This window comes from Penicillium verhagenii (genome assembly GCF_028828195.1).
Source record: "Penicillium verhagenii strain IBT 33310 chromosome Unknown utg000002l_segment0_segment0, whole genome shotgun sequence".
In the NCBI taxonomy this organism is placed as follows: domain Eukaryota; kingdom Fungi; phylum Ascomycota; class Eurotiomycetes; order Eurotiales; family Aspergillaceae; genus Penicillium; species Penicillium verhagenii.
Window position 1 is genome coordinate 2,213,786 of NW_026643166.1, and position 27,752 is coordinate 2,241,537.

Genomic DNA, 27,752 nt, shown 5'->3' on the forward strand with positions numbered 1-27,752 from the left:
AAGCAAAAAAAAAATGCCAAAGTCAAAAAGGAACCAGAACCCAAAGATGTTGACGATGGCGTGTGGTCCTTTTGCGTTTAGGGCATTCAGTCAACCCGAGGTGCGCGAGGGGAAACAAGGAAGAACGTGAGTGTGGATTGGGAAGTTTGCCAACTCCAATCGTGAGACTTGGACCACGGTAACCCCAGATCAGATGAAGAGGGGACGATCCCGGAATAAGCAAAGTCTCGTACTAAATGACAAGACGGTACGACGGGATTGAGATAATTGGGGCGAATTTCGGTCACGATCACCTTACACAGAGATGGGGGCTTCGCATACCGCGCCACGTCGTCTAACACGAATCAGAGTGTTGGAGTAAACGAATTAAACGTAAAAAAAAATCAAATAATCCTAAATGAAAAGGGGGCGTCGACGGGAAGAGGGGGGGAAGGGAACAAGGGGGTGAGAGAACAAGAGCTTCAAGCCTCGAGATCAACTAGTCGATGATCTGATAGAATGGAGAAATGTCGTGATCGCGAGTTCTGGTTCGTCGGTTGAGAGCCCGCTTCACCGCTCTGGCCGAACGGGAAGAAAACGAATATAGTTACGGAGTATAATGGAGAGTATGAAGGAATACCGATGTATAGGAAGATATATAGAGGAAGTAAATAGGAGAGAGAAAAGATGTGAATTTAAAGATTCATGATCTTAGATCCCCAGATTCAAGTAGGGTTTTACTTGTCGTCTCCAAAACATTTAAAAACCACTTTTACTTGTATTATTTTCCGCTCTGGTTAAATGTTAACGGGGCCGCGCAAGTGGACAAAGTGGGAAAACCCCACTTAACTAAGCCGGGAAGATGACGCGGACTGAAATTATCCGTTTTTTCCTGGTAATTACACCCGAAGCTTGGCGTTTTCCGTCCAGGACTTGGCCTTTTTTTCCTCTCTTTACTCCGTACTTATTTGCTTGTTGCTTGTCTCAAACTTGTCTCCATTTTTAATATATTTCGAAATGGAGATTTACCCTATTTACCTAACACTTTAAACTTCTGGGTCAGCTTCCCGAGGTCTGGTTTTACACATCTCGACTCAATTCGGTCAATGCCTCCTTTCCGGTTAGATCGTCGTACTTCTTTTTTGTTAGGGCCATCCCTACCCTATTCCAGGGACCTATGACATAGGTCCGATGTCGTGATCCTCCTCAACGTTTGTCCGATTCTGACGCCTTGCTATGATCGTGGCGGCATCCTCCACGGTTGTCCCGCGCCGCCGCGACTCGACGCGTTCCTGGCCAAGAAGGGTATCTTCGGCTATGGTCCGGTAGATTTCTGCAATCCCTCCATAGATGCTACTACCAACGCCATCCCATCCACCTTCTCGGTCAAAGGCTTCTCCGATACCGTGCATCTCATCCACCCATCGGTAGGCCTTGGGACTCATGGCAATCACTCCGGACTGGGCCAACGCAGCCGTGTGCGGAGAGTACTGCTGAAGATGTTCCAGTAATTCAGGCAATAGATCCTCACGTTGCGCAGTGGAGAAAGATAGGATCGACAAGGCCGTGAGGCCTTTGGTCAGCGCCGCAAAAGAAAGCTTCAGAGTGGACGCCGAGCCAATCCGCTCGGACACAATCTTCATATTTAGGACGTCAGCCAACGCTGCCCATGTGGAGGGTAGGTCCACTGCACCCGAGAGAATCACGCTGGGTTTCTTCCACTTCCCGTCCGAATTTTGAGACGGCGGGCCCCCAATGATTCCCCCGTCGACAAAGTGGCACCGAGCCGATGGTCCGATGGACGCGGCCACTTCCGCCTCTGTTTCAAACAGTGCTGCCAGCTCCTCCGCCAATCGGGGAGGTGTGGCATTGAGCTCCAGGAAGTAGAGTGGGCTGCGACTCGGTTGGCCATTCACCTCTTCTAGCGCTTCTCGTTTCGCCACTGTATCTGGCTGTCGGAGAGCCTTTGCGATACACTCCGCGGTGACAAGTGCGCTCCGAGGAGGAACAATGGATAAAATGTAGTCCGCCTGCACCACTAGTTCTTGGTCTGATGGCAACGCCTCTATTTCTGCGGCCTGGATTCGCGCTAAGGTATGCTCACTGTAAGATTTTTAGCAAGGATTAGGGTTTGCATAACATAATGGAAATTGACATAAAAAATCAACATTTCAAATGTTGAATCCTTTCAGAGTTCAATATTGGATGTTAGGTAGGAATGGCCATCAATTGATGTATGCCGAGGTGGATATACTATACCTTCTTCCTTCCACAAGCGTGACCACTCGGTAACCGTGGGCTTTGAGCAACCTTGCCATCCCCAGACCCATATCTCCGATCGAGACGATTCCAACGGTGACTTTCCGCATGGTGTCGGTGATGTCGAGGTCCTCCGAAGGTTGCTGTAGATGTTGACACTTGGGCAGCACTGTGAGCTTCCAACACTTGACTTCAGTGTTACAAAAATGGTGCCTGAAGTGAGATCCCGAGGTCAGATTAGCAGTCGTGTAAGTATATATCCATGGACCATCAAGCCGGTGAGGTGCGGGGTCAAAGGTTTGTCAGCTGCAGTCCAGACAAGTCAACTGGTGGGCATCCACCTTCCAATCTTGGAAGGGTTGAAGTTGGTGATAACAACAGGAATTTAAGCTTAGATACACAGATATTTGTGATGTCTGTGCTTGAATCCCAAGTGCCCTTAGTTCCATTTTCCTTATCTTTTTCTCTCCATGTTTGGGCCCCTGAATCTGCAGATCATCCCACGGACCAATGCAATAAGCCCAGAATTACATGTCTGCATGGTCATGAAGGCTGGACAAAGATCTGGAAGAAAAATGGTTGGTCCGTGACATGACGTTTATTTCCAGGGTTCTTCAGATAGAGAAGTTGTGGTGGATTTTGTTTTGTTGTTTCCGATCTTGCTAAATTGAAATTGCAGATATGGGATCGATGGAGATAGCCGAGTTGGAATCTGGGCTGGAAGAATATTTTCGTCTCATCATTATTACGAGAGCTACCATTTTGTGTGTGGTCCGGATTAGTTATTAGATTGAATCGGGCGGAGAGAGTAACTTCTATTCTTCTTTTTCCCCCAACCCCAATATTATCCGTTTTCTGTTACCATTCTGTTTTCCATCTTCAGTTGCCTCTGGACCTATTGTCCGAGTTGTTTGTGTGTGTTCTGTGTGTCTTGACCATCATGCCGTCCTCCAAAGCTAAACTCGACCAACACCTATCATTGAATGCCCTTAAAAGCCCAAGGTGGCAAAACACCTAGTGACATTACCCCATCTCCAAGACCTGGCGTAGAAGATTCGATTGAGAACTTAAAGAGTGAAAACATCGAACCAGTTTCGAGAAGCCAACAGTCTCAACTCCGCTATCATTGCTTGGAAGGAGACGGGTTTAGATGCCTTGCAACAGGTCGATACAGCGGCAGTCATGCACACCCACAAGGAGCACCCACTACCTATCTTGAGGCCGCACATATCATTCCCTTTGGGCTTTAATGTAAACACGGGTTACTCTCATGCTAACACGGGTCATATGACGCGCTAAGCATAATCGGGACGCATTGATGTCTTGATCTGCCTCAAATGCCTTCTCAAGTCTATTCTCAAGTCTATTCTCAAGTCTATTCTCAAGTCTATTCTCAAGTCTATTCTCAAGTCTATTATCAAGTCTATTCTCAAGTCTATTCTCAAGTCCATTCTCAAGTCCATTCTTATCAATAGTCATTCTCATCAATTGATGCTTATTCTTAACATTTGAAGTCCATTCTAGTAGTTTATACACTAAAACCTATGATTTATATAGACTTTTTTCTTCAATTGTTAAAGGATACTATGCACATGTGTAACTAGTTACTAGTAACATTTGAACTACTATATATATACATTCAAAACATTCAAATGTTGAAATCACATCACCTCTTTCAAATTCTGCTAGAGGGGCTGACCCGTGTTAGCATGAGAGTAACCCGTGTTTACATCATAGCCCTTCAAATGTTCCCCAAATGTTCAAATACTCTCGGATCTTTTCAACATTTGAATCTGATGACTTTGAAGCCGTTGATCGACATACAACAATTTGGGTCAACCTTACACGCTATTTTCCTATTCTCCGCCAGAAATCGTTTACATCAGAACAAATCAATTCTGAGAAGAATGTATTAATTCCATTGCATTTTGCTAGTTTGATATATAAGAGTTTATGGTTTAATTCTTGGCTTAATTACTATTACTTAGGTTATATCGATTGATCTTTTAGCCATCTTTCAGTACTCCCCGGTCGCCAAAGCATAGTTACATGATGATACAACCTCTATTATGACCGGATTGGGGAAGCGGTGAATCCGGGTTCAATTGCCCCCCTTCTTGTTGTTCTCGGACCCACTCTGCACGTGAATTTACCTCCAGCAAGCATCTATTACCAAATCATTATAACCCAAGTTCAAACTGTTCCATCTACAGTTCGAGTCCAGTTTACTGGTGACTTCTTATATAATGTACTAGTAGTTATTAGATTGAATTGGGCGGAGAGAGGAACTTCTTTCTTTTACCCCCAACCCTAATATTATCCGTTTTCTGTTACCATTCTGTTCTCCGTCTTCAGTTGTCTCTGGACCTATTGTCCCGAGTTGTTTGTGTGTGTGTTCTGTATATCTTTCAACGTAAGAGTTCAAAAAAAACCCCCTTATGAATGGGTCAACCAAGAAGATTTGAAAGCACAGGGTACATGAGAGTACATGCAAACCCCACGTTGTCACACCTAAACTCAAGGTTCCACCAAAGTACCCCAGAGAATCTTAGCACACAAAAAAACCCGCCCGGCAATCTGAGATGCCGAGATTCCGACCCAACGACATCCTAAATTCACCTCAAAGACCACCTCCTTTCTGGTGACCAAAAAGTGGGAAAAAAGGAGAAAAGGCCCAAGTGTTGAAGAAAAGCCTCCACGCGAATCAGCAGGAGAACCTGCTGAAGAACCCCAAACGCAAAAAAAAGGTCTTGCTATGACCCGCGTTTAACACTCCGCTTTGGGGAAATGCACAATGCAATGCGCCAAACTGTTGGCATAATCCCCCACGATGCAATAATGAATAGCGACTCCACCATAATGTCCGCCAACGGCTCCACGGGGTCCAATGGAGTATCCGGGCGGAGACGAAGCCAAAGGGTATGTTACTCTATGCCGTAGTGATCCGCTGTCTTTTTTTTTTGGCGATGTTGACGGGGTGTCTAGGCTTGTGACATGTGCTATCGAAAAAAGACCAAATGCGAGGTTGATGGGCCTCATATGGTTTGTATACAATGTACTCGTCGTAAGACCAAGTGTGAATTTCCTTCGCAGCAGCCACAGCCGCTGCCGCTGCCACAAGAGAAGAAAGATGAGTCACAAAGGTACTTTACCACAATGCTTTTTTGTATCCAGATACTAGGTCCTTTTTGGATGATTGAACACCATCATTTCGACGTCTTTACTGGATCCGGCTAATCTCGTGTTAGCAGTGATCAATATGTTGATTCTTTGAAAGATCGGTTGAATAAGGTCGAATCCTTGCTATTGGCGGCTGGTATCTTGCAAGAAAGCGATGTCGGCCAAGATGACCTTTCGGAGGATGAGGATGATGATGAAGAGGAGTCTGAGGAGGATCATGAGTACGAGCATGAAAATTGGAGAAAGAGTGATCGTCCTATCTCGTCAGGTCAAGTATCAGATCTCTCCGATGTCTCAGAGATTGCGCGTTATGCCGGTGGAGGCGACTTCGCAATCACTCCCCTCTTTAAAAACCACGAAAATGATGACTCCCGATATTTCGGTTTGTATTTCGTTATGGGCCATTACGGCATCTTTTGTGTATGTTACTGACCGCTCATACCAGGACGCTCCTGTTCACTCTCCATCTTATCACGGGGTGGGATCGATTGGATTAAGAAAAAAACCGGTGACACCAACTTCATGAGCATTGTGTCTACTGATTCAACTCATGATGACCCATGGGGTGATTGGCGTCCAGATGTTTTCCATGATCTGTTTGCCTCTCAAGTCTACAAACCGCTTCCACCGAGGTCCGAGGTTTTTTCTCTGATCAAAGACTATTTCCGAACCGCGAATCGCCTTTTTCCAATTTATCACGAAGCTTCGTTCATGAAGATGGTGGAGTGGCAGTATACACAGCAGACATGCGATGATGCAGCTCGATGGGCCAGTATCAACATAGTGATATGTTTGGCTTATGAATACCGATTTTCCAACAGCCTGAAACCAGAAAAGGATCGCGAAAAGGCTCAATTATATTTCAAAAATGCCATGTCCGTTTTTACAGAGCTAGCATTGCGACGGACTGACCTATTAAGTGTGCAAGCTTTGATTAGTATGGTACGTTTTTCCAATTGCATCCTTCCATGTTCCCCTATCTAATGAGCCATTGTTGAAAGGGATTCTATCTTCGGGGCAATGCTGGTACCCAGTCTGCACTTCCATTCATGACTGCTGCCATGAGGTCTTGCCAGAGGATGGGACTCCATCGCAATATAGAAAGACCGGATCTGAGCCCAGCGCAACAAGAGCAAAGACGACGTGTATTTTGGGTGGCATTTACAGTTGACCAGAGGTAAGTGCATCTTCTCTCCTGCCATAATGTACTAGTATTGTGTATAACTAACACTTTCACCGTCTAGTACGTGTTTGAGGGCTGGGAATGCGCCATCCCAACACCCCGATGACTTTGATGTCCCTCTGCCACAACTCACGGAGGATGACGATGACCCCGAAGTGGCTCCAAATATTCACTTTTTCCGCCAGCTTTGTCGCATGTGTGTTATCAAAAGTCGCATCTTCTGCCGGCTGTACGCCGCGAAATGTTTGTTCAAGGACCCTCGTGAAATCTTCGAAACCGTCAAAGAGCTTAGTGCCGAACTTGATGCATGGAAAAAGGACTATCCTTTCACCGAGGTACCAAAGCTGAAGGGTGCCGAAACTGATTTCTTATTTGGGTTTGCTTCTGTTGGCCTCCATTTTGTCTACTATAATGCCCTGATCATGATTCATCGGATACCCCTCCTTCTCAATTACTTAATAACAGCTCGCGAGGAAGAACCAGACGAGTTGAAGGCTCTCAGCAAATCAATTGCTTCCAAATCAGCTATCATCTGTGTAGAAGCTGCACGAGATACACTGAAACTCGTGAAAAACATGCCCTGGGGGGATATTGCGTGGCTCTGGTAAGTGCAGTGCCACTCCTTCACCTCGCTACTTTTCTAACCTACGAACTCCAGGTCGCTATTATACTATGTATTCCTTTCAGCAGCAACCATCTTCTCCAGCATTATCCGAGATACTCGCAGTCCCGATGTGAAAGAAGATCTTCAGTCCCTCAATATGGCAGCGACGTTTTTTGCGACCCTTATATCCGGTGATGGACCGGCGAACTATGCAGGTTTCATGGCTCGCATGAGTGTCACATTGGAACGCATCGCAAGAATCGCTGTTGATAGAGAGGAGAAACATGCTCGAAGCTTCGATGAAGATGAGGAGGATGACGAGGACCTACCCTCAGAGCCAAAGAGACACAACACTCGGCCCGTCTCAGAATCACCTGCGATAATGCGCCATCGAACTCCACACAATCGCTCGTCTAGAAATACCCGACCAGGCGGAAATCGACTCCAAGCGAATATACCGTCTGTTCCAGACCCATCCAACGCCACCCACTCGAACATGCCAGGCCTCAGCATCCCCGAAGCAATCGAAGGCTTTCCTCAAGTCAATTCATCCGGATACGTTGTCCCCTTGGGCTTAAGCGATACCAACAACTTCTTTGAACCCATGGACACTCACCAACAACCCACCTACCACCCAAGCCTTGGACTAAGCCAGCCAAACGTACCAACTACCGACCAGACATTTGCCGCAAACAACTACCCATCTTGGCAGTTAGCAGAAGACCACACCAGCGCAACAACAACATCCCCACTCGACAATATCCAAAGTCCCTACTCGCAAGTCAGCAACCACGGCACTGGAACCATGATCCCAGAATCATGGCAAGTCCCGCTAACGGCCGACTGGCAATTCGGCGAAAATCTATGGGCAGGCCTCTTCCGCTCCGAGACATTAGGAAATTCTGTGCAGAACTCTGCCATGCCTATTCTAAACGCGGAATCATTTCTCAACAACGGTGGCCCAGATTCAGGGCAGAATCATCAGAACTTCGGGAATGACCCGACTGGTTTCATGGACTACGGGTCTCAGAACATGGGCTATGGTTCTTTGCCCATGGCACCGCAGGGTCAAGGTCAAGGCCAAGAACAGGACCAGAATCCGAATAATCCCCAGTCTGGTTTCCCGAATAGGTTTATGGGTAGTATGTTCTAGATGACTTCTTTATTGGCTTATCGGACTGAAAATACCACTCGGTATATTCTGCGATTCTCCTTTGTCGTTTTTACTTTGTTGGCGATCTGTTTCTGCGAGTCTGTAGTGCTGTCCTGCAAAAGCGTGGAAGGATGGCGCTGTGCCATGTTTATGATGAGAGGGTTGGAGATGCATACTAGGTTGTAATATGAGCGATATGATGATGCATTTTTGGTAGTTGGTTGAGTTAGATAGCATGAATTAATTTTTGTTGAAGCATTTAATCCCTCAGTAATTGCGGTTATTATGAGATGAATTGTCGAATGTTTGAACCAACCTTGGAACCCTCGAATAGGTTCAAGGGCTCAGCTAACATTGAAACCCACCCGTATGGATGGACCAGGGAATTCGGCAGCTACCTAAAGTAAGGAATGCGTCTCAAATAATTCAGGAAAGTGATGGATATCCATTGAGATTGTAAACGGCCAACACCATACTAGTAGTCATCAAGGTAATGTAAAAAACAGTGCCCAGTACACATAAACTCCTTATCCCCATGCCTATCCCACTGACTTTCAAGCGCCCTGAATAAACCCGAGGTATCAAAATGAAAAAGAAAAAGAAAAAGAAAAAAGAATCACCACCTTAAAACACAGACCCTGTAAGCTTCTGGACCGCCTTGCACCACACTCCATTCCCTAGAGATCCCGCCTCGCCATTGTCAAGTCCCTGGCCTAGAATACTCTGCATCTCTTTGTCGGGCAAACCAGACTTATTCTTGGGGCCGAATCCATAGACCTTAGTCGCAGTGGTATCCATATCAAAATCCAAGGAGCCAATACTTTGCGCGTCGTTGCTGTCGGGGTTGACGCGTGTGCGTACAATGAAGTCAACGTCGATTCGCTTCGCCTCAATTTTCTTTGTAGCGGCCTCTTTACGGGCCGGTGTAGAAGGGACTGTGGCAAGAAGTGTACAGCGGGCGCGGAGAGAGAGGCTACCCTTTGGATCTAGAAGGGTGAGACGAGTAACGCCGCAGAACTCGAGCATGCGGGCCTCGTTTTCGAGGCCAAGAGTTCGGTCCCATGCCGTAGATATGAAGCGGAGGAGGTGTTTGGGCGCAGCTTTGGATTGTTGAACCGTCGCTAGATGTTGCTGCAGAGATTGTAGAACCAACGATGCGATGGGAGATATAGCCTTACTCTTTGAGAGTGTCAACTCAAGAGGAAGGTTGGTTTTCTCGGTGCTGGTTGAATTCTTGGTGGCGAATGCTCCGGGATGAAATTTGATCTGTAGCTGGCCTCGGTAAGACATGGTCAACATGGGATCACTGGATTCAGTCGGTATTGATGCAGAGACAATAGACCATCCAGTCTGACGCTCGATTTGGTGCACAGAAGCTATTTCTTAGTTAGAGACGAACAACAAGAACCCATATTCGAATAGAAAAATCTCACCTTTGAGATCGCTGATGTCTCGAGCACTCCAACCTCGACATTCTTCCTTGACCCTCTCAGCTTCCTGGAATTGTGCCATGTATTCGTCACGCATTTCTGTGCAAGCTTCGATGGAGGCAGTCTTCTCTTGGACCTCACTCTGCAGCTGCTGAAGCTTCCTTTTCTTGGCTTCAATCTCATCCTCAACGTTGGACAACTTTTCGCGCGCTGCCCGTAGCTCATCCTGATCGCAGTTCTCCATCTCTTCCACCAACTGCTGTAGGTTGTTTGCTTCATTTTCCAGCAACATGTTCTTCTCCACAAGGGGAGGTACGGTACTACCAAGAAGTTCTTCGCGCTTGGACAAAAATTCATCATCGGCCTTCATTTCATCGACATGGCGGTGAAGACCTTGCATCAGGCCCTCAAGAAGCTTCATACGCCACTCATACCATGTGGCTTTGCTGAGCAGTCGTGCGTGGGTCTTGACATTTCGGAACTGGTTATCCATAATGACTCGAATGTCTGGAGGAGCGGTGACATACTCCCGGAAAAGAGGCGGATTCTCGGTGTAGGTTTCCGCCTCAATTGATCGAATTACCTGCCGACCTTCAGAGATATAAGACTTCAATTCACGGCAGGAGTGTTGGTACAACTCAAGCATAGGTACTGTGCAGAAACCAGCAACTACGCAGTCGTCAAACGTGACCGTGCCTGCCTTCGGTACATTTTCGCCCGATCGTCTCGAAAGTCGCTTTGTAGCACTTCCAGGGGCAGTTGTGTGCCTTCTCTTGGTCGTTGTGAGCTCCATGAAATGAATGTTAGTCATGTTTAGGAAATCCTGAAGTTGAATTGGCTCAAAATCAGGGTCTTCGTCTTGGAACGGAACATCCTCTTCTTCTGGCTCGGGCTGCTGAGGATCAGATGCCAGGTGCAGGGCATCAACTCCTTCTTTCAGTGGTGTTGCACCTGTCTTAGTCGGTGTCTGAAGCTCAGAGAGCGAAGTGGGAGTAGTGCTGCCTTTGAGAGGCGAGGAGCTCTGGGCTCTCCGTATGGGAGATCGAATTGATCGGCGGCTTGTCTCATCACCGAGTGTTGGTGCTGGCAGCCTCACACCCTTGACTGGACTGACATCACGACCACGAAGTCTCTTGGGAGAGTTTTCTACTTCAGAGTCATCCATATCAAGCTCAAGAGGACGTTTGCCTAAAATTCCACGAGCGGCACCGACGTGAAGACTCTTTCGGCTTCCCATCTTACTCTTTTTCGGGCTCATGCTTGATATCATATCCCGTAAATTAGAGGTCACGTCGCCATCCCCAGATCGAGATTGTGGGATATGACCATCCTCTCTCAACTCTTCCTGCTGGCGTTCTCGGTCTTCATCCTCGTGCATTTTCAATGGATCCTCAAAGCGCACACCACTTCGTGCGGGTTCCTGGGGAGTGAAATGCGGAGTGCTTTCGCCAAGTGAGGGGCGCTCATCTAGCATTGCTGCTACACGAGGGGATCCAAGGCCTTCCTTGTCAATGCCAAGCCCCGAAGAGCGGCGGCCCTCTTGGGGTTGCAAGACAATCCGGGGAGTTGACTGTCCGGTCGCCATATTCTGTTCAAATATGCTTTTGCGGAGAGACTTGCGTCTTTCCGCAGATTGCTGAAGTTCAGGTCGGAACAGCTTCTTCGGTGATGCGCTTCTAAAGCTCACATTGGCAGACGGGGGGGTCTTGCCTGGCGTAGTAGGCTTAACTTGAGGCGTGGACTGTTTAGGGGGTGTCGATGGCTTATTCGAGGAATGGTGTTTTCCGGTAGCTGATGCTGGAGTTCCCGGGGTACTTGTGCCTGCAACAGAACTGCGTCGCGATGGTCGTGATCGTACGCTTGTCAGGCTGGGGCTGCCACTTTCAGAGGCCACAGCGGCAATGTGCGAGAGGGGGGACTTTGCCGGCGATTGTCGAACATGATCTTGGAAAGGTGAACTACCAAGTTGCCCTGAATCTGACTCGAGCTCCATGAGCATCTTTGCCTGATCCCTGTTCTTAGTTTGGAGCCCAGGTGGTAGAATACCACCGACTGCGCCCGTCATTTCCATGTCCATACCTCCGTCAGAGTCGTTGTCTTGTTCAAAATCCATACGGTCTAACTTCGGGGTGGATGAAGCCTGTTGCTCTTGATCTTGCGCTGTATGAGGCAATCTGTTCAAAAGGCCACCAACCGCTGCAGTGAACTCCATGGTCATTTCTTCGTCCTCGTTATTCCCATCCTCGTCGAACTGAGAAGTTGCGGCCCCTTGCGCAATTCCTCCAACCATTGTTGTCATCTCCATTGTTTGATCGTCATATGTTGTTTCCTGGCCTAGGGACTTGCGAGGCATAGCGCTTTGTCGACGGCCATTCCCCAGAATTCGACCAATAGCATTGGTCACATCCATACTTAGATCTTCGTCCTCGTCTTCTTCCGATTCGACATGATCTCCGGTCGATGCGGCCTTGGATGGATCAACATTCTCTTGGCCAATACGAGAGCTGGTCTCGTCCCAGTCGAAGCTTTGGCCCTTTTTTATCCAGGGCTGGAAAGCGCCTGTGATTTCGTCATCGGCGATTTCCATGGACATATCTCCGTTTCCATCATCAATGATCTGGGTCCCGGCTTCTCTCGCGGCTTGGCGCAGTGCCTCGTTAAGTTTGGCGCTAGAGCTAGAGCTGGCGGTTGCATCCGACTGCATGGATGCTACAGAGCGAGAAGTCATATCATCCATGCTCATCGCTGTACTTTCAGCATCGAATCCATCATCGGATCCTGAAGATTGACCATCCTCATCCTCGCCGGCCAAACTCTGTGCCCCTGTATCTTCGCTTCCAGAGACCGAGCTGCCGCTAAAGGGACTAGATGAAAGAGCTGCGGAGCCTTCATCATCTCTTGAAGATGCGGATTGCCCTCTCATTTGTTCAAGATCTTGTTGCCGGAATGGTGAGAAGCCAAAGTCGGACTCTGCATCACCATCGGGGGAGGAACGTGTCTCTTTCTCTGGAGAAGGCTGAGGTTGCTGTTCTTGAGCGCCGGCTGTCGAGGAAGCGCGCCTAGTTGTATTTGCGGCAGATGATGAGGTGGAGTCGTCGGGGATCTCAACAACGTTCCAGGTATGAAGTGTGGCCTCGGGGGCGAACGATACACGGCGATTGGCTATTTATAAAGATTTAGTATTTCCTTTCAACTCATTTTTATAGCCGATAATTACCCATGGACTTCCTCCGTGCCTCTCGTTTTTCCAAGATATTTTGGCGTTCACGGTCCTTGCGTTCCTTCTCGTCGCGTTCTTTGGTCGCAGCCATTTCATCACGGATGGCCGATGTCGCATTAAAGGTGTCAAACGGATTGGAGGTGTCCTCAGGGTCTAGGACAGGAGGCTGAGGCGGGGTAGCGAAATCGATCAAGAGACCTTCTTGGTTTTCGGTATTAGAGTTGACTTGCTGGTTGGGCGCATCTCGAGCTGGTGTGCGACGCCGGGTTTCTTCGAAGGACGGGATCTTGCGCACTGGCGAGACAGGAACAGTCGGCTTCAGAATCGACTTCAAGGGGAAAGATGCTGTTGACTGGGAATGATTTAAATCCATGTTATTCAATGCCAGAATAGGCCGGGGTGATAAGATGGTATGGTAGTTACCTGGCGACGGTTCCCATTTGTATTTTGCAGAGCGTCAAGACCGCCAGGACCTAAACTTTTACTCCGTGATTTTTTGTCTCGTGTGATAGATTTGCTATTAGCCCCGAATGGTGGCACCGCCCCGATGTCTGTTGTCGCATTCTCTTTATCCAGTCCAGATGTTATCTTTGATCGCGGCACATGGGCAATGGAGCGGCGAGAGCGCGGGCGTGTGGCCGCAGAATCAGGTCTTGAAGACATTATGGCGGCATCCGAGAAGCACCGATCAGTCACCGAGCATGATCCAGTCAAAGGGTGCAGATGTGAGAGTGCTAATATGAAGTTTAACTACCGCATTCCCTTCTTGGTAACTCTGTACAATCTAAACACGCCTGGGCGCGCGTTCCTGTACACGTGACTGTAAACAAAGCGGATATCGGATTATGTCAGCCAATCTATGATTATGTCATGTTCAAGCCCTAACCCGCCATGCACTAGACCCGAATAGGGCTAGCGGCCACACACACAATAATCGCCGGTCCAAACCTTTCGCCTTTAGCGAATCTTCCTGATTCTCGACGTCTAACCCGCCAATCTCTTCGACACCCGCTTCCTCCGTCGACAGGAAAACAACCGCAACCATGGCCACCGAGCTTAACGTCCAGTCCGAGCGCGCTTTCCAGAAGCAGCCTCACATCTTCTTGAACTCCAAGAGCCAGGCCAAGTCCAAGAAGGCTGGTCAGACTCGCCGGTGGTACAAGGAGGTCGGTCTTGGCTTCAAGACCCCCTTGACCGCCATTGAGGGAAGCTACATCGGTACGCACGATTCACGAACTCTTCAACCGGCACGAGATCTACGAAAACTTTGGTCTTTTTTGGAGGATGAGAGAGGAGGCAAATAAAGGGTGGAACCAGGGCTGCGAGAGTGATGATTGTAATCGTACGAAACCGATTCAACGATGCGACGACAGTGAACTTGCTGGAAATAGCGACATTGCTCTCGATTGCCACGAAATATACGCCTCCATCCATACCCGACAAAAAAGACCAAATCGCTTCGGAAGATCTGCCAATCGAACCAGGTCGAAATCATACCGCTAACACTTTCCCTACAGACAAGAAGTGCCCCTTCACTGGTCTCGTCTCCATCCGTGGTCGTATCCTCACTGGTCGTGTTGTCTCCACCAAGATGCACCGTACCATTGTCATCCGCCGCGAGTACCTCCACTGTGAGCATTACATGCGCCCCTAATTTTTTCGAAGTCCTCTGCTGATACCCTTCTTGACATCCCCAAATACAACCGTTACGAGAAGCGCCACAAGAACCTGGCTGCTCACGTCTCCCCCGCTTTCCGTGTTGAGGAGGGTGACTGGGTCACTGTTGGCCAGTGCCGTCCCCTCTCCAAGACTGTACGTTTCGAGCCCAGAAAGGAAAATTGCCATGGATCCCTGCAGGTGATGTGAAGATCATGTCCCATTATTTGGAACCAATGACTCTTATCGCACTCAGCATTGCATGCGCTACATCCACATCATTCGATTGATATCTAACTTGCGTTTTATAGGTCCGCTTCAACACTCTGCGTGTCCTGCCCCGCACTGGTAAGGCCGTCAAGTCTTTCGCCAAGTTCTAAGCGTGTGAAGAAACTGGGTGCTCGGAATGGTCATAACGGCGAAGGAAGCGGTTTGAAATGGATAGAGGAATTTCTCGGACGGGGTCGGGATAGTTTACGAGTTTCCATGTCCCAGATACCTTGCTGAAAAATGTGTATCCACACAAAAAGCAAAAATATTTCATCGATCCTCCCGCTATGAAAACCCGTACGCCCGTCCCCGATGATAGAGACTATTGGGGCGGGTCTGTTCTCAATACTGCATTTTTAATCTCTTCGGAATTCTGCTTTTTGGAGCTATGATTTGATACACTAGGAGGAATTGATATTTCCGTTTGCTGCAAGCTTGGAGTACCTACTACTACTTGATTGTCCCTATGTGTCAATTCTCGCTTCGATCGTAACATATGAATACCGGTCTTCGACGATCCGCCTTCATTATGGTGATCAGGCAATACAGGTAAACTTCTGATCTCTTTTCCACTGTCAACCTAAATTAGACAAGATCCTAAAGAACTGCGTGAAATCAACGGCAAAATGTTTGGGATTGGTACATACACTGTGTCAGTTGACAAGGCATCGGGTAACAATCACTCTCTAGAGGTCACTGTGCTTAGCAATTTCGGTGTTCATTGCAAGAAAACCCGATCCCTCACTCAATTTATGTCTTTTAAACTCTCATATCAGCCACATCAGCTCAGATACTCAATTTGGTTCTAGTCGCCATTCTCAAGCATAGTAGTCCAGCGGTGGCCAACTAGCCTCACTCTCGAAATCGATCGGAATAGGTGCTATCGAGAAGGATGTTTCCTGTTGCTCACGCCGATGGGTTGAAGGCGTGAATAAATGAACACTTTGTGGTCCTCCTCCTTCTGGAATTGGATCTTCATCCTCATCCACCCAGTTGAACCGCCAGGGCTCATCGTCATCAATGGAGTCCTGGGTGGAGAATGGTGGGCTAGACGTATCGCGACGTCGGGCATGGGCTTCAGGTGAAGCCGAACCAGTATCCTGTTGCGACTCCTCGCTCTCGGAGCTGTGGTCAAGGTTGGTTTCTGAGGGGGCGTATGCTGTACCAGAGGCATCAGATTTACTGTCTCTCTTGTTGTTGTAATAGACGTCAACCGCTGTCGTCTTATCATCATCCCTATCTTGGTCGATCTCGAAATCACGAGAGCCCCCAAAGTTTCTTGTCCAGGCTTCCTTGAACGTCTGTGCAACAGGCCCCCGCCACTCTACTGGCACGTTGAGGTGAATTGTTAGTCTCTCCAGGGTCAGAAAGTCATACTTGCAAGTCTCTAACTTGCAAGCGAGCTGGATGTATAATTCTGAGCTACAGAATTTCTGGCTCTTTATGAGCTCCAGCTGTAGAAAGTCCTTTATGTCCGGGGCGTCCTCAGCGATCTGTTCCAGTCGAGTTATAGCGAATTCGCAGATTACTGCTGCCTCGGGGATTTCTCGCCAAATAAGGTACTCTCCGTACCCACGCCAACGTGGCGTCCGAGTCTCCGTCAATGGTACCAGAGTCTGGGCTTTGACAACCATGGTGTTCAGCTTGGCGGTGTCGATGATTATTACCTTCGCTCCTCGTTGGTTTCTAAGAGACCTGTGGATGGGCATGATAGGTCCGGTGCATGACGAAATGAAAGGTGAGAACAATCTTGCTCTCGTTACGTGATTGGTAAAATATTCGAGATATTTTTCCTGTGTCAGTCCATCCAAATCAACGTTCATGTCATTATTGACGAAAAGTCCTGCACGGAGCCTGGCCCTTGAATTGATTCCTTGTGAATCAATATTCGACCACCTGAACAGGAGAGGTGGTATATCAGCCGCTTCGCAAACACCGGGAAACCGATTGTTCTGGCCATTATCGACTTCCGTATCAACCTCCATATCGACTGCCATATCGACTGCCATGTTGACTTCCACATAGGCAGATTGATGACATTCATCTTCTGCATCAAAAAGCCCTTCGTGGTGACACCATAAGCATAATTTTGGGTTACCCAAAACGAGACTCTCAAAACTTGGCTCAATTTCAGGTAGGGGGTTCGTTGTTTCAATCCAATTCGAAATTTCATCAAAATTGTCATCATGAACTCCATCGTCAATTCCATCGTCAATTCCATCGTCAATTTCATCGTCAATTTCATAGTCAATTCCATCGTCGACGCGTTCCTCAGTGCTGACAATGGTGCTCTGTTGTTCTTCAAACGTCTCGTGGGCCGGAATTGAGAGAGATGCAGTAGCCATGCTCCAGTCCTATGAGAAACAGAACGACGTTAGATCAGTTTTTGAGACCCTCCAGATGTCAAGTGCTTCTCATCTTCCAAGGTTGTGTTGATTGGGTTCTTACCGACAGCGACACGGAGTTGAAGTACTCTTTCAATGTTGATTCTTTCTGTGCGTTGATGTCAAAGTCTTTGAATCTTGTCGTGTCTATGTTATCTGCTACTTTCTCCTGGAGATTAATCCCCAGTTGCTGTGCGGCTTTCTTAATGTCGTTTGTTCGTGACAACCAGTCGCAGTTCAAACTAAACTTGGTGTCCACGTGGACGTGGAACCAGATTGGATTCATCTCATTCCTCATCCACGACCATTGAGCGTAGAGCATAGCATAGGATAAATCTGTCTCGATGCCCCGCTCCCGAAGATGATGTCTGATCAATTCTGAAAAGATTTGGCAAAAGTCCTTTTTTTCTATAGAAAAAAACCTGAATAAACAGCATAGTATCTGCCGCTTGGTGGTATCCCAGTGGATTCTGGGTGTCTTGATTTTTTTCGCCATTTCTTTCGCCATTTTGGGAAATTATGATGGTTCAAGGATTTGAGAGTGGCCCTGAAGATAAAAAGAAGATCGTTGAGAGACGAAAGAGGAGAGATTTGGACGAAGATTGGAAACTCCAAATTGAAACTTCAAATTTTGGGCGGGAGCTATGGACGAGATCGATTTGAATCGAGAAGATTGAAGCCCTCAAGCTGGAGATGCCGTACCTAGTACCAAGCTTAGTAGGTACGGATGCAAGCACTTGAGTGTAGCAGGTGGAATGCTCAAGTGGTGGGAAGTCAATTCTCAATTTCCTAGTCGAGTGGATGCGCCTCCGGCTATGATTTATTATGTAGGTCTTTAGAAGTGAATCTTTCTCAGGTTCGAGTTACTTACTATACATGTACATATCAATGTCTCCAGAGTTGTATAATAAGAGGAGGTATATTTGTTCAATGTGCCTACATATTTACACATGTTCAGCGCACCAGTTGATTTTAGGAACGGATTGAGCCCAAACTTCTCATTGTTTAATATTGAAAGTTCATATTAATCAGAATTCAACACACCAAGAGTTTCGTAAAGCCTTGATCAAAGATTTACTCTGAATCTGAATCATGTAAGGCTCATACAATTGTGCGCATAAACCGACGATCCTCGTGCTGTCCAATCACGCTATACCTGATTGGGCCGCAACGAACCAGTGCAAGCTCCCGCCCACGTCTCTCTAACCCTTGGACTAACGCCCTCTCAACCCCCCTCCGGCAGTTTTATCCTTACATGCGTCCTACCCCCGCGTCGGCGCATTCTACCGTGTTTAAAACCACCTTCATACCCCCTGGAAAAGTCGCCATTATTGCCCCCAGGCTCCCGCTATGGCCCAATGAACCACCCCGTCGGCGATACCGGTGTTGATTGAGGATCCACACGGCTCCTTACCAAGGCATTCATTTCTGAAGCGGGCCCTTCAGCTATCATTTGATCATTCCCCTCGGACTTGTATCTTCTAATTCGCACAATTGATTGCCAACCAAAGAACCCGGGCTCAGACCTCTACCCCCGAAGAAGATGACTGGCTTCGAGAAGTCCGTCAAAGGGGCCACCAAGCTGAAGGTGAGTGTTTTCAACCTAACACACCGCTCACACATGTACTAAAACCTACTCCCTTGTATAGCTTGCGGCTCCTAAATCCAAATATGTCGAAACCATCCTGGTGGCGACCCACACTGGCGAGGCGGGTGTCGCGGAAGTCTTTCGAACACTACAACACCGACTTCGCGACTCAGCATGGACAATCGTGTTCAAAGCACTGATCATTGTTCACCTTCTGATTCGTGAGGGTCAACAGGATGCCGCGCTTACCTTTCTTGCCGATAACCCGAAAAAGATTGCGCCCAGTAATTTCTCCGAAGGTGAGACTCATAAACAATCAAATCTGGGGATACGACGTGCTGAAGAGATGCGTAGCACAATCACAGGGACGCAATATCCGGCGATACGCTGAGTATCTCATCACGCGCGCCAAGGCATTCGAAGCTACAAAGACAGATTACGTGCGAAGTGGCCCAGGGCGTCTGAAGCGATTAAGTGTGGATAAAGGTCTCTTGCGAGAGACGGAGTTTGTACAGAAACAGATCCGGGCATTACTGCGGTGTGATGTAAGTCAAAACTGTGGTGTAGAGATCATCGTCCGCGTCAAACTAATGTGCCACAGTTATTGACCGATGAGCCCGAGAACGAGATCAGCTTGACCGCATTCCGCCTTCTAACCCTCGACCTCCTGGTGCTGTATTCGGTCATGAATGAGGGAACAATCAATGTCTTGGGTAAATGACTTTTTCTTCTGCGACCCTCAGCCTACCTAGTATCTGACAGACTTTCACCAGAACATTATTTCGAGATGTCAAGACCGGACAGCGAACGTGCTTTGGCTATTTACAAAACATTTACCAAGCAGACCGAAGAAGTAGTTGGGTTCCTAGGAGTCGCAAGGCACTTCCAGTCTGCCACGCGTTTGGAAATTCCCAAACTGAAGCATGCGTCTACCGACTTGGCGCGTCTCCTTGAAGATGATTTGAATGACCCAGACTTTGACCTGCGCCGAAGAGAATACATGACTGGGAAGGGAAAAAAGCAAGAGGACCGTCCCCCGCCTAATCTATCGGGCTTCTCATCTAGCAATCAGTCGAACGCACCGTCGAACGCACCCCAGCAACCATTTGCGGCGCCAGCTGCTCAGCAAAAGCCGCCACCCTCTGATCTCATTGATTTCTTCGACTCAATTGAACAGAACCAACAGCCAATGGTTCAACAAGTACCGGCACAGTACCAGCAGCAGACTGGGTTCCAACAACCCCAACAAACCGGGTTCCAGCAGCCGCAACAGCCCTTCTATCAACAACAGACCGGATTCCCACAGCAGCAGCAGCAGCAGCCGCCGCAGCCACAGCAGCCACAGATGACAGGCTATGGTCAACAGAACCCTTACGGAGGCATCCAGCCACAAACCACTGGTAATCCCTTTGGACAACCAGCAGCGCAGCCGCTTCAATCCACACCTACCGGTGCTGGATTTGGGGGATACACGCCGCAACCGCAGTCATATGGGTACCAGTCGCAACTGGCCCCGATCCCGCAGAATGGAGTTCCTTCATATACTCAGCAGCAACCCATGCAGAATCAGCTGCAGCCGCAACCGCCATCTACACCAACAAACCCCTTCCGCCAGTCAATGTTGGTTGCCCAGAACACCGGTGGTGTCCCTGCCCCCGCGGCCCCGCTGCAACGCCAGAATACCAACCCGTTTGCCAGGAGACTCTCCATGGCCACCCCGCAGTCGAATTTTGGTGCTGAACAAGTGCCCCAAGTGCCCCAAGTGCCACCGATTCCTCAATCACAGTCGCCCCAACCGCTTCAACCCCAGCGGACCGGAACTAATCCATTCGCTCGAACCCCAGCGATCCCACCTACCCAAAACCATGGGCTGCAGCCTCTCCAGCCGACTCCCACTGGTAGCACCAATCCTTTCCGTCAGAGCCAGTTTATCAATGAACAGACCGGGCAAGGTTGGCAGACAAGCGGGCAAAATGGTACAATGGGTGGACTAGAACAGATGGAGACTGTTCCCATCTTCCCGCGACCGGGTATGACCTAGATGTTCAGTGCCCAAGTGAACATGGCCGATGAAGATAAGAGGGGGCGTTGTTAGTTGCCCCCTCCCCATTGCATTATGCGTTTTTATCCTATCTCTTTCTTGTTGTATTTTTCAATTAATCCACCCCCTTGTCACTTTGATCCCCTTATAATGTTCCACATGAGCCTATGTACTTCCCCACGTAAGACTCCAGTACATATAAGGAGCTGAGTAAAAATATCCAAGTCCACTACAATGAAATACCATCACTTGACTATAATTCAGGTAATTCGTGCAATTGCGTTTATAAGCGCCGTTCCCTATAGGAATAACCTGGGTTTTACGTATTCTCGTAAAAAAAAAAAAAAAAAAAAAAAGTCGAAATCCGATGAAGGGCATTCGAGTACCAAATGTTTAGGTTCTGAAGTGGATCTGCTGCTCCATCCTATTGGGTCCGTATCCACCGGCAAGTGCTTCTTCGAGCAGTCTGGCCGTACTGCAGATTTTGGTTAGACGCCACGCAATGCACATCCTAGTGAATCAGTTCGGAGTGTACGGATTCCGGAATAGCTTGAGTATAGCTCCATTTCGTCGTAACTTTTACTATCTTCAAATGTTAATTAAGCAAGGCAAATTCAACTCAAATGAGAAGCGCTTATAACCGAGATGTTTAATGTGGGTCAGAGCTGTCTCCAAAGTACGGATACAAAGAAGAAAAAGTGGGCTTCAAGTTGGAGGCGTTCAAGTACAATTGCCCATGTATACTAGTAGCTATGGATCTAAGGTTGGCGAACAGACCGGGGATTTAGACAAACTTTTAGGCTTTTGAGGTACCGAAATCCTTCACATTCAACTTCCTCACTTGCTTTTTCCCCCATTCTCCACAGCTAGGAAAACGAAAAAAAAAGATAAAAAGTCGACTAAAGTCCAGATCTCGCATAAATCCCCAGCGGGTAACGGGGCGCAGCCTCGCATCCCACTAGCGAACTTAGCGGGACTCATGATTCGTTCTCTTTTGGCTATGATAGTGGCCTTGACGAAATTCACTGTCTCAAGACTGTCTGCTATATCCGAGTACAGCTTAATTTCTACCCCGCCAGTCCCCTGAGGGAAGAGGGAGAGCTACTCCTTTGCCCCAACCGCACCTCTCCTTTCTAGTTGTTCTTAATCCCAACATCGCCATTGCCATTATCCGAAGCTCGTGTTATGGACGCCAAGAATCCCTTCCACGGCTACGAGGAGTCCCTCCCCGTGCTGTCTCGGCCACCACCGGCGACGCCATGGCCGGCGAGCGATCCGAACCCCCACATGGACCCTTATACCGCTGCTCCTCAACCCGCCACTCTCACCGCGACAGACTCCCCCACCACAGAACCGACCGCACCGCCTCTAAAGCAAGAGCCAGCCTCAGCGCCCATCTCGAAAACACCCCCCACCCCGGTGACGAATACTGCTGGTGACCAAAATGCCTCAAAAGTCCGCAAGCCTCGCAAGGCCACCAATACATCGGGGAAGTCTACGCTGTTCTGGGTCAACACGGACCCGGAGTCCGCGTCCACGGGAACTAAGGAGGAGACATTGAAGCGCATTCGATCGCATGTCATGTCAGAACATAACCGGAAGAAGCGTTTGGAAAATACGAAACGATACAAAGGCAAAACATTCAAGCATCTCCCGTTCAATCCACCAGAACAAGTCCCGGGAGGCGTGGGACCGCCTCGACCTCCGGTACTCTCGCCCTCACCCTCGTCCTCGAATGTGAGCTCCAACCCTAGCCGCAGAGTCTCATATGAAGGGGAAGGAGAAGAAGAGACAGGCCAGGAATTGGTTCCCGCAACTCAAGTCGTAGGGTATCACACGCCTGCCACGTCCTCAGAGTTGTGGGAGAATTCCAGCTTTGATGGGACCGTCAATTATCAGAGTAGGCTGGCAGTGCCACAAGTATGGAGTCTTTTGGGACAGGGAGCTTATGATCCGTTTGATACTGGTCATACAAAGCTTACAGACCGCATGATGCGGCATTTGCAGAATTGTCAGTCCATGACCCTCGGAGTATGTCCTTGAAGACATAATAAATACTCGCTAACCGTGTCGTAGTCCTCTGGGATTTGACGCAAGAGGCACACCCATTACAGAGACGATATAAGCCCAAGCTGCAAGCGCATTGGGCCTCCTTGATTCAGCGGGACCCCGCTATCTTACATGCGACGATCTGCATGTCTACTTCCAACGCGGCTATGCAGAGAGGCGAGCTGCCCCTGATGGACCCAGACGCAAACGTTATGCGCCCTCCTCTTGTGGTTGATACGATGCATCATCGTGGTGAGACTATTCGTCTAGTGAACGAGGGGTTATCGGATCCCGTCAAAGCCGCCAGTGATGAGCTTATTGCTGCCGTGTCAACGTTATTGACAATTGAAGTGAGTGTTGATGGGACTATTGATCCGATAATAGCCACTTACAAATTTGTAGATTGCGTCGGGCAATGCCGACTATATGAAGATTCATTTGGCTGGTTTGCGCCAGATGATAGGACTGCGCAAAAACTTTGCGGATGTTCCATCAGATATCCGCTTCCAAATCTCATGGTCAGTCGTTTTGTCTTTTTGTAGCCCGTGTGATGTAGTTTGCTAAACGGGAAACAGGACCGATATTCGGGTCGCTTGCATGAGAATGGAGAGGCCTATATTTCCATTTGTCCGATCTACGCGCCCAGCAGGTTTCACTCTCCTCCCGCCTACTGATGATGCTGCATTGATTGCGACCCGTTTGGTTCCCCTGATTGAAGTTTCCGGCATCTTCAGTGAGACATTCGCGCAAATAATCTATGACCTTCTCGAACTCTGCTGGTATGCAGAATGGGTCAAGGGTAACAATGGGTACAAAGAGTTCAGCGATGAAACCGAAGATTATTTCAACTTCGAAGTACTCTCTGTAGAGTACTCCTTGCACCTAGACCGATGGCTTCCTACGGGCGAAGCCAAGGGCGACAACTCCATCGAAGGCTGCTGCCGCCTAGCTTGTCTTTGCTTCCACAATAGCGCCATTTGGAGCTTCTATCCTATGATAGCCCCGCTACTCCCAATGCCTATCTTATGCCTCCGCTCTGCCCTGGAAGCAACCATCTCGTCCGGACTGTTCGCACTCTGTCGTGACTTGCTGATCTGGTTGCTTTTCATCGGTGCGTCATGCAGCCAAGTCATGCCTGCCGAGCGCAATTACTTTGTGACTGAACTAGCGGCCGCCACGCGACTACACGGCGTGACTTCCTGGCAGGAATGTCGGACAATTCTTCTAGGATTTTTTTATGTTGATCGTGTCCACCTTACTATGCTTCGCCAAATCTGGCAGGAGGTCCGGGTGCAACAAGTGCAGTCACCCGATCTGTGAATTTTTATACCCGATGGGATCCGGTCTTCTACCCTATTATTTACAAACCTACATAATTATACCCTTAAAAGTACATAATAAACAACCCCAACTCTTCTATATTGTTTTCAGACCAACTTTCAGACCTGTGGTAGAGAAACCGAAAAGTTTCAATATTCAACCTTGGAAGGCATTTGGAACGACTTAATAAATTATGACCACCCGTCCGGGCAGGGATAATATGGTAAGCCAGTGGATATGACAATCGGAACTAATTGCCTCTAAAGCCCTTTCAGACATACGCCATACTCCTTACTAGCTGAGCTACTATATCCCGCGTTCTTTGGCTCCGCTTCCTGCCCGAACAAAAGCCGAGCTCCAAGCTGCTTCAAAATACAGAACATTCTGAACATTTGAAGCAACAAGCCTTTCAAAGTATCGAAAAACTCCAAATGGACAGCCGAGTCCACTCAATAGATTCATGGATGATATCAATAAAAAAAAATTATCAGTAGGGACATTGACCTGGATGCAATTCACCTAAAGCTCAAATCCCGATCAAGCACCGAGTTCCAGCCGGGGTGGATGCCGGCACAAACTCGGGCTGGCAAGCTGTTTCATGAACAATAGAAATAATCCCGCATCCTCGAGCTTCCCTTTCACTTGTGTTTTTTTTTCTCTCCCAATTAATGTTGTGTTTGGCGCCCAGCAGCAATTATCCTACTTCCAAGGTTCTACTTCTACTTATACAAACAAGAGTGCACCTCCACTCTACCCAGCCGAACCAAACATTTAAGCTCGGCATTTCCGACTTGTCCGCACCCACTGACAGGAAACAAAGTTGCACTAAAGACCAGATAAACGCCAGCCCAGCCTTTTTAAACCAATCTGACAGATGCAATAGCCGACTAACGCAAAGGATACTTCAGTATTCTCCACCCCCTGGTTCCTGACTTGTCCGCAGACACGGATGGCGTTTAATTGGGGGGTATAGTCTACTCCGGACCTCGTGTTAGACGTTCTTTGTCCTTGGGTGAGATTCTTCGCTGTGTCAAGGGGCTTTTGTCTTTTCTCCCTTTCTTCCACTCGTTTGGTGTCAATTGAATGCCTACTCTACTATGCGCTTGTGGAATAAAGCGAGAGTTGCGACGTTGTTCATTCATTGCCTTGGGCTACGGATATGGCCAGCTACAGGTCTATCCTATGATGCTTGACAAGCGCACATCTATATGGAACAATATTGAGTGCCCGATGGCTTCTCATATTGACTGGGCTATGAAATGCCTTGCTGATAGAATGCAAACCGAGATTATGTCCATTGATGGATAGCTCATCCATTCAATATCAACAAGGAATACTCACCAACTAACCTACTAGGTGCTGCAAATGTGACCACAAATGTGACTAACTGATCAATCATCTTGAGAATCAATTACATTGCTCAAGTCAACTCCTACCTCGGTAGTACTTACGCTTCAACTGCATCTAACTAACCACATTCCATGGTACGTTACAAGGAATCAAAATTCATTATTAACATGATATGCATTATTAACTAAAGAGACACAAAAAGGAAACAAGAGAACCAAATACGATCCTCGATTATATACCCCCACCCCATTCATACCGCCGAAAAACTGCAAGCTTATGGGACAAAACGGGAGTGGGTATCAAAAAATATTACAAGCGCAACGCACTTCTCACAAATCCCCCCTTACATCTCTCACTCTGTTCAAGCAGAAGTTGAGGACACGTTTATGCCATCTCCCGGTCGCTCTTCTCACGGCGCTCACGGCCAGTGGCGGACCAGGGGAAGTGGATAACGGGAAGGATGAAGAAGCTGTTGCTGGTATCGGCAATACCAGCCAGAGCGTTGTACCAGGCAGCGAAAGCAGCCAGGAGACCGAATAAACCACCAGCCTTGGCGATCTTGGGGTTGGCAGCGGTACCACCACCCTGCAAGTACGCAATACCGAGCAGGAGGAAGGTCAAGTCCAGGAAGAAGAACAGCAGGAAGAAGGCGACGGTCGACTTGAGGGTGCAGATGACCAAGATGGTGGTGAAGATGAACCAACCCTGAAAGAGGAATTGTTAGTTTGTTTACTCCCCTGATTTCGCATGAGAAAGATGAACGAGACTAATACATACCATCAAGAACAGACCAAAGGAGTAGTTGAAGTTCGCACTGGTAGCGCCACCCAAGCCCGAAGCAATCTCAAACCCACCGGGGGTCAGGACGATAGCGAACGAGAGCCAGAAACCACCATACGAAGACAAAGCAGTAGCACCGAAGGTGTTACCAACAGCCATTTCCCTGCGAACAACAACATTAGCGACATGTTTTCGATTTTTTTTTTCTACGGGAGTGAGAACAGGGAGCAGAAAACATACCACATGCCAGCCAACAGCTGGACCAAACCACCGTAACCAAAGGCCAAAGCAACGACAATGTTGGGCTCGGTGATATCGGCGGCACCCATGTTAATGGCGCTCAGCACGAAAGTGGTGAGGGCGAAAGCGCACAGGCCCAGAGGAGCAGGGTTACCGAACTTGCGGCCCTCAACGGGCTTGTACAGACCGGGCTGGAACTCACCACCGAAGGGACGGAGGGGAGCATCAGCGGTGTTGACATGAGCCAAAGGTCCGTATCCGAAGCGGGCAGCGGCGCGCGCAACCTCGTGTTGCTCGTTGGTCATCTGGTGCTGAACGGGGATGGCAGTCTCGGCAGATTGCTGAGGCGCAATCTCACCGATATCCTTCTCGAGGGCACCGTTGTTGGAACCGGTCGCAGACATGATTAAAATCTGCAAGAAACTTTTTTTGTTTGGAGATTTAGAAAGTGTTTTGGATCCTCAAATGATTTTCTTTTTTTCTTCTTGTTTGCACAAGGGAAAAAAAAGATACAGGTGAAGGGTGGAAAGGGTAGGGGGCCAGCTCCAATTGAAGTATAACACAGTTATACGATCAAGGTGATGAGAAAAAGACGATCAAATCAAGGGCCAAACAGCACTGCTGGGCGTGAAGATGAATGAAGCAAGGGAAATAAGGAAAAGGAAATTGAGGGGAGGTGCAACCGCAGCTAATATAACATTTTCGTGTTGGCCAGCTTGTCAAGCTTCCCTCGGCTCAGCGCGCTAAGAGCTAATACGCAATGCCTCTCACAGGGACCATGAACCGCTGTTCCGAAAAAAAAAAAAAAAAAGAAAATACCGAAAACAAAACCCGTGGAGCCGTTGGGGACGAAAGGAAGAGCGCGAAAAAGTGGAGAATGGCAACTTACCCGCTTTCTAGCTGCTAAGAAGCTCTTGTGTTTTCAATAAATCGCAATGATGTGCAGCCCGCAGGAATGAGTCCCACTGACACTAACAGAGGTTAATTGAAAAGAAAAAGTGGACCGAGAGGATGGCTCGAAGGCAAAAGGCTTTTTTTTGGGGGAGGAAAGATCAAGACCTGTGAA

General features: G+C 48.3%; 8 protein-coding genes across 8 annotated transcripts; 4 read left to right on the forward strand and 4 right to left on the reverse strand.

The window, feature by feature from the left end:
- Positions 1 to 1,154: 1,154 nt before the first annotated feature.
- Positions 1,155 to 2,348, reverse strand: N7466_000804 (NAD(P)-dependent oxidoreductase; the record flags this gene model as incomplete). The annotated part of the gene is made up of 2 exons (XM_057160202.1): positions 1,155 to 2,082; positions 2,239 to 2,348. 2 exons carry the CDS (start codon positions 2,346 to 2,348, stop codon positions 1,155 to 1,157), a joined length of 1,038 nt encoding a protein of 345 aa, XP_057026450.1.
- Positions 2,349 to 5,097: 2,749 nt separating this feature from the next.
- Positions 5,098 to 8,358, forward strand: N7466_000805 (transcription factor domain-containing protein; the record flags this gene model as incomplete). Its single annotated transcript, XM_057160203.1, has 7 exons — positions 5,098 to 5,157; positions 5,224 to 5,381; positions 5,487 to 5,800; positions 5,864 to 6,360; positions 6,420 to 6,595; positions 6,663 to 7,205; positions 7,260 to 8,358. 7 exons carry the CDS (start codon positions 5,098 to 5,100, stop codon positions 8,356 to 8,358), a joined length of 2,847 nt encoding a protein of 948 aa, XP_057026451.1.
- A 624-nt stretch (positions 8,359 to 8,982) lies between these two features.
- N7466_000806 (kinetochore-microtubule binding complex subunit SPC105) lies at positions 8,983 to 13,671 on the reverse strand (the record flags this gene model as incomplete). The annotated part of the gene is made up of 4 exons (XM_057160204.1): positions 8,983 to 9,734; positions 9,792 to 12,950; positions 13,006 to 13,360; positions 13,432 to 13,671. The coding sequence occupies 4 exons, from the start codon at positions 13,669 to 13,671 to the stop codon at positions 8,983 to 8,985; spliced, it is 4,506 nt and encodes a 1,501-aa protein (XP_057026452.1).
- A 380-nt stretch (positions 13,672 to 14,051) lies between these two features.
- Positions 14,052 to 15,044, forward strand: N7466_000807 (40S ribosomal protein uS17; the record flags this gene model as incomplete). The annotated part of the gene is made up of 4 exons (XM_057160205.1): positions 14,052 to 14,226; positions 14,526 to 14,614; positions 14,674 to 14,820; positions 14,976 to 15,044. 4 exons carry the CDS (start codon positions 14,052 to 14,054, stop codon positions 15,042 to 15,044), a joined length of 480 nt encoding a protein of 159 aa, XP_057026453.1.
- A 708-nt stretch (positions 15,045 to 15,752) lies between these two features.
- N7466_000808 (uncharacterized protein) lies at positions 15,753 to 17,640 on the reverse strand (the record flags this gene model as incomplete). The annotated part of the gene is made up of 2 exons (XM_057160206.1): positions 15,753 to 17,288; positions 17,383 to 17,640. The coding sequence occupies 2 exons, from the start codon at positions 17,638 to 17,640 to the stop codon at positions 15,753 to 15,755; spliced, it is 1,794 nt and encodes a 597-aa protein (XP_057026454.1).
- A 1,221-nt stretch (positions 17,641 to 18,861) lies between these two features.
- On the forward strand, positions 18,862 to 20,947 carry N7466_000809 (ENTH domain protein; the record flags this gene model as incomplete). The annotated part of the gene is made up of 5 exons (XM_057160207.1): positions 18,862 to 18,906; positions 18,968 to 19,205; positions 19,261 to 19,451; positions 19,508 to 19,619; positions 19,680 to 20,947. 5 exons carry the CDS (start codon positions 18,862 to 18,864, stop codon positions 20,945 to 20,947), a joined length of 1,854 nt encoding a protein of 617 aa, XP_057026455.1.
- Positions 20,948 to 22,132: 1,185 nt separating this feature from the next.
- On the forward strand, positions 22,133 to 24,316 carry N7466_000810 (uncharacterized protein; the record flags this gene model as incomplete). Its single annotated transcript, XM_057160208.1, has 4 exons — positions 22,133 to 22,958; positions 23,024 to 23,346; positions 23,399 to 23,514; positions 23,572 to 24,316. 4 exons carry the CDS (start codon positions 22,133 to 22,135, stop codon positions 24,314 to 24,316), a joined length of 2,010 nt encoding a protein of 669 aa, XP_057026456.1.
- A 1,734-nt stretch (positions 24,317 to 26,050) lies between these two features.
- N7466_000811 (acetate uptake transporter family protein) lies at positions 26,051 to 27,090 on the reverse strand (the record flags this gene model as incomplete). Its single annotated transcript, XM_057160209.1, has 3 exons — positions 26,051 to 26,371; positions 26,444 to 26,609; positions 26,687 to 27,090. 3 exons carry the CDS (start codon positions 27,088 to 27,090, stop codon positions 26,051 to 26,053), a joined length of 891 nt encoding a protein of 296 aa, XP_057026457.1.
- Between the last annotated feature and the right edge of the window lie 662 nt (positions 27,091 to 27,752).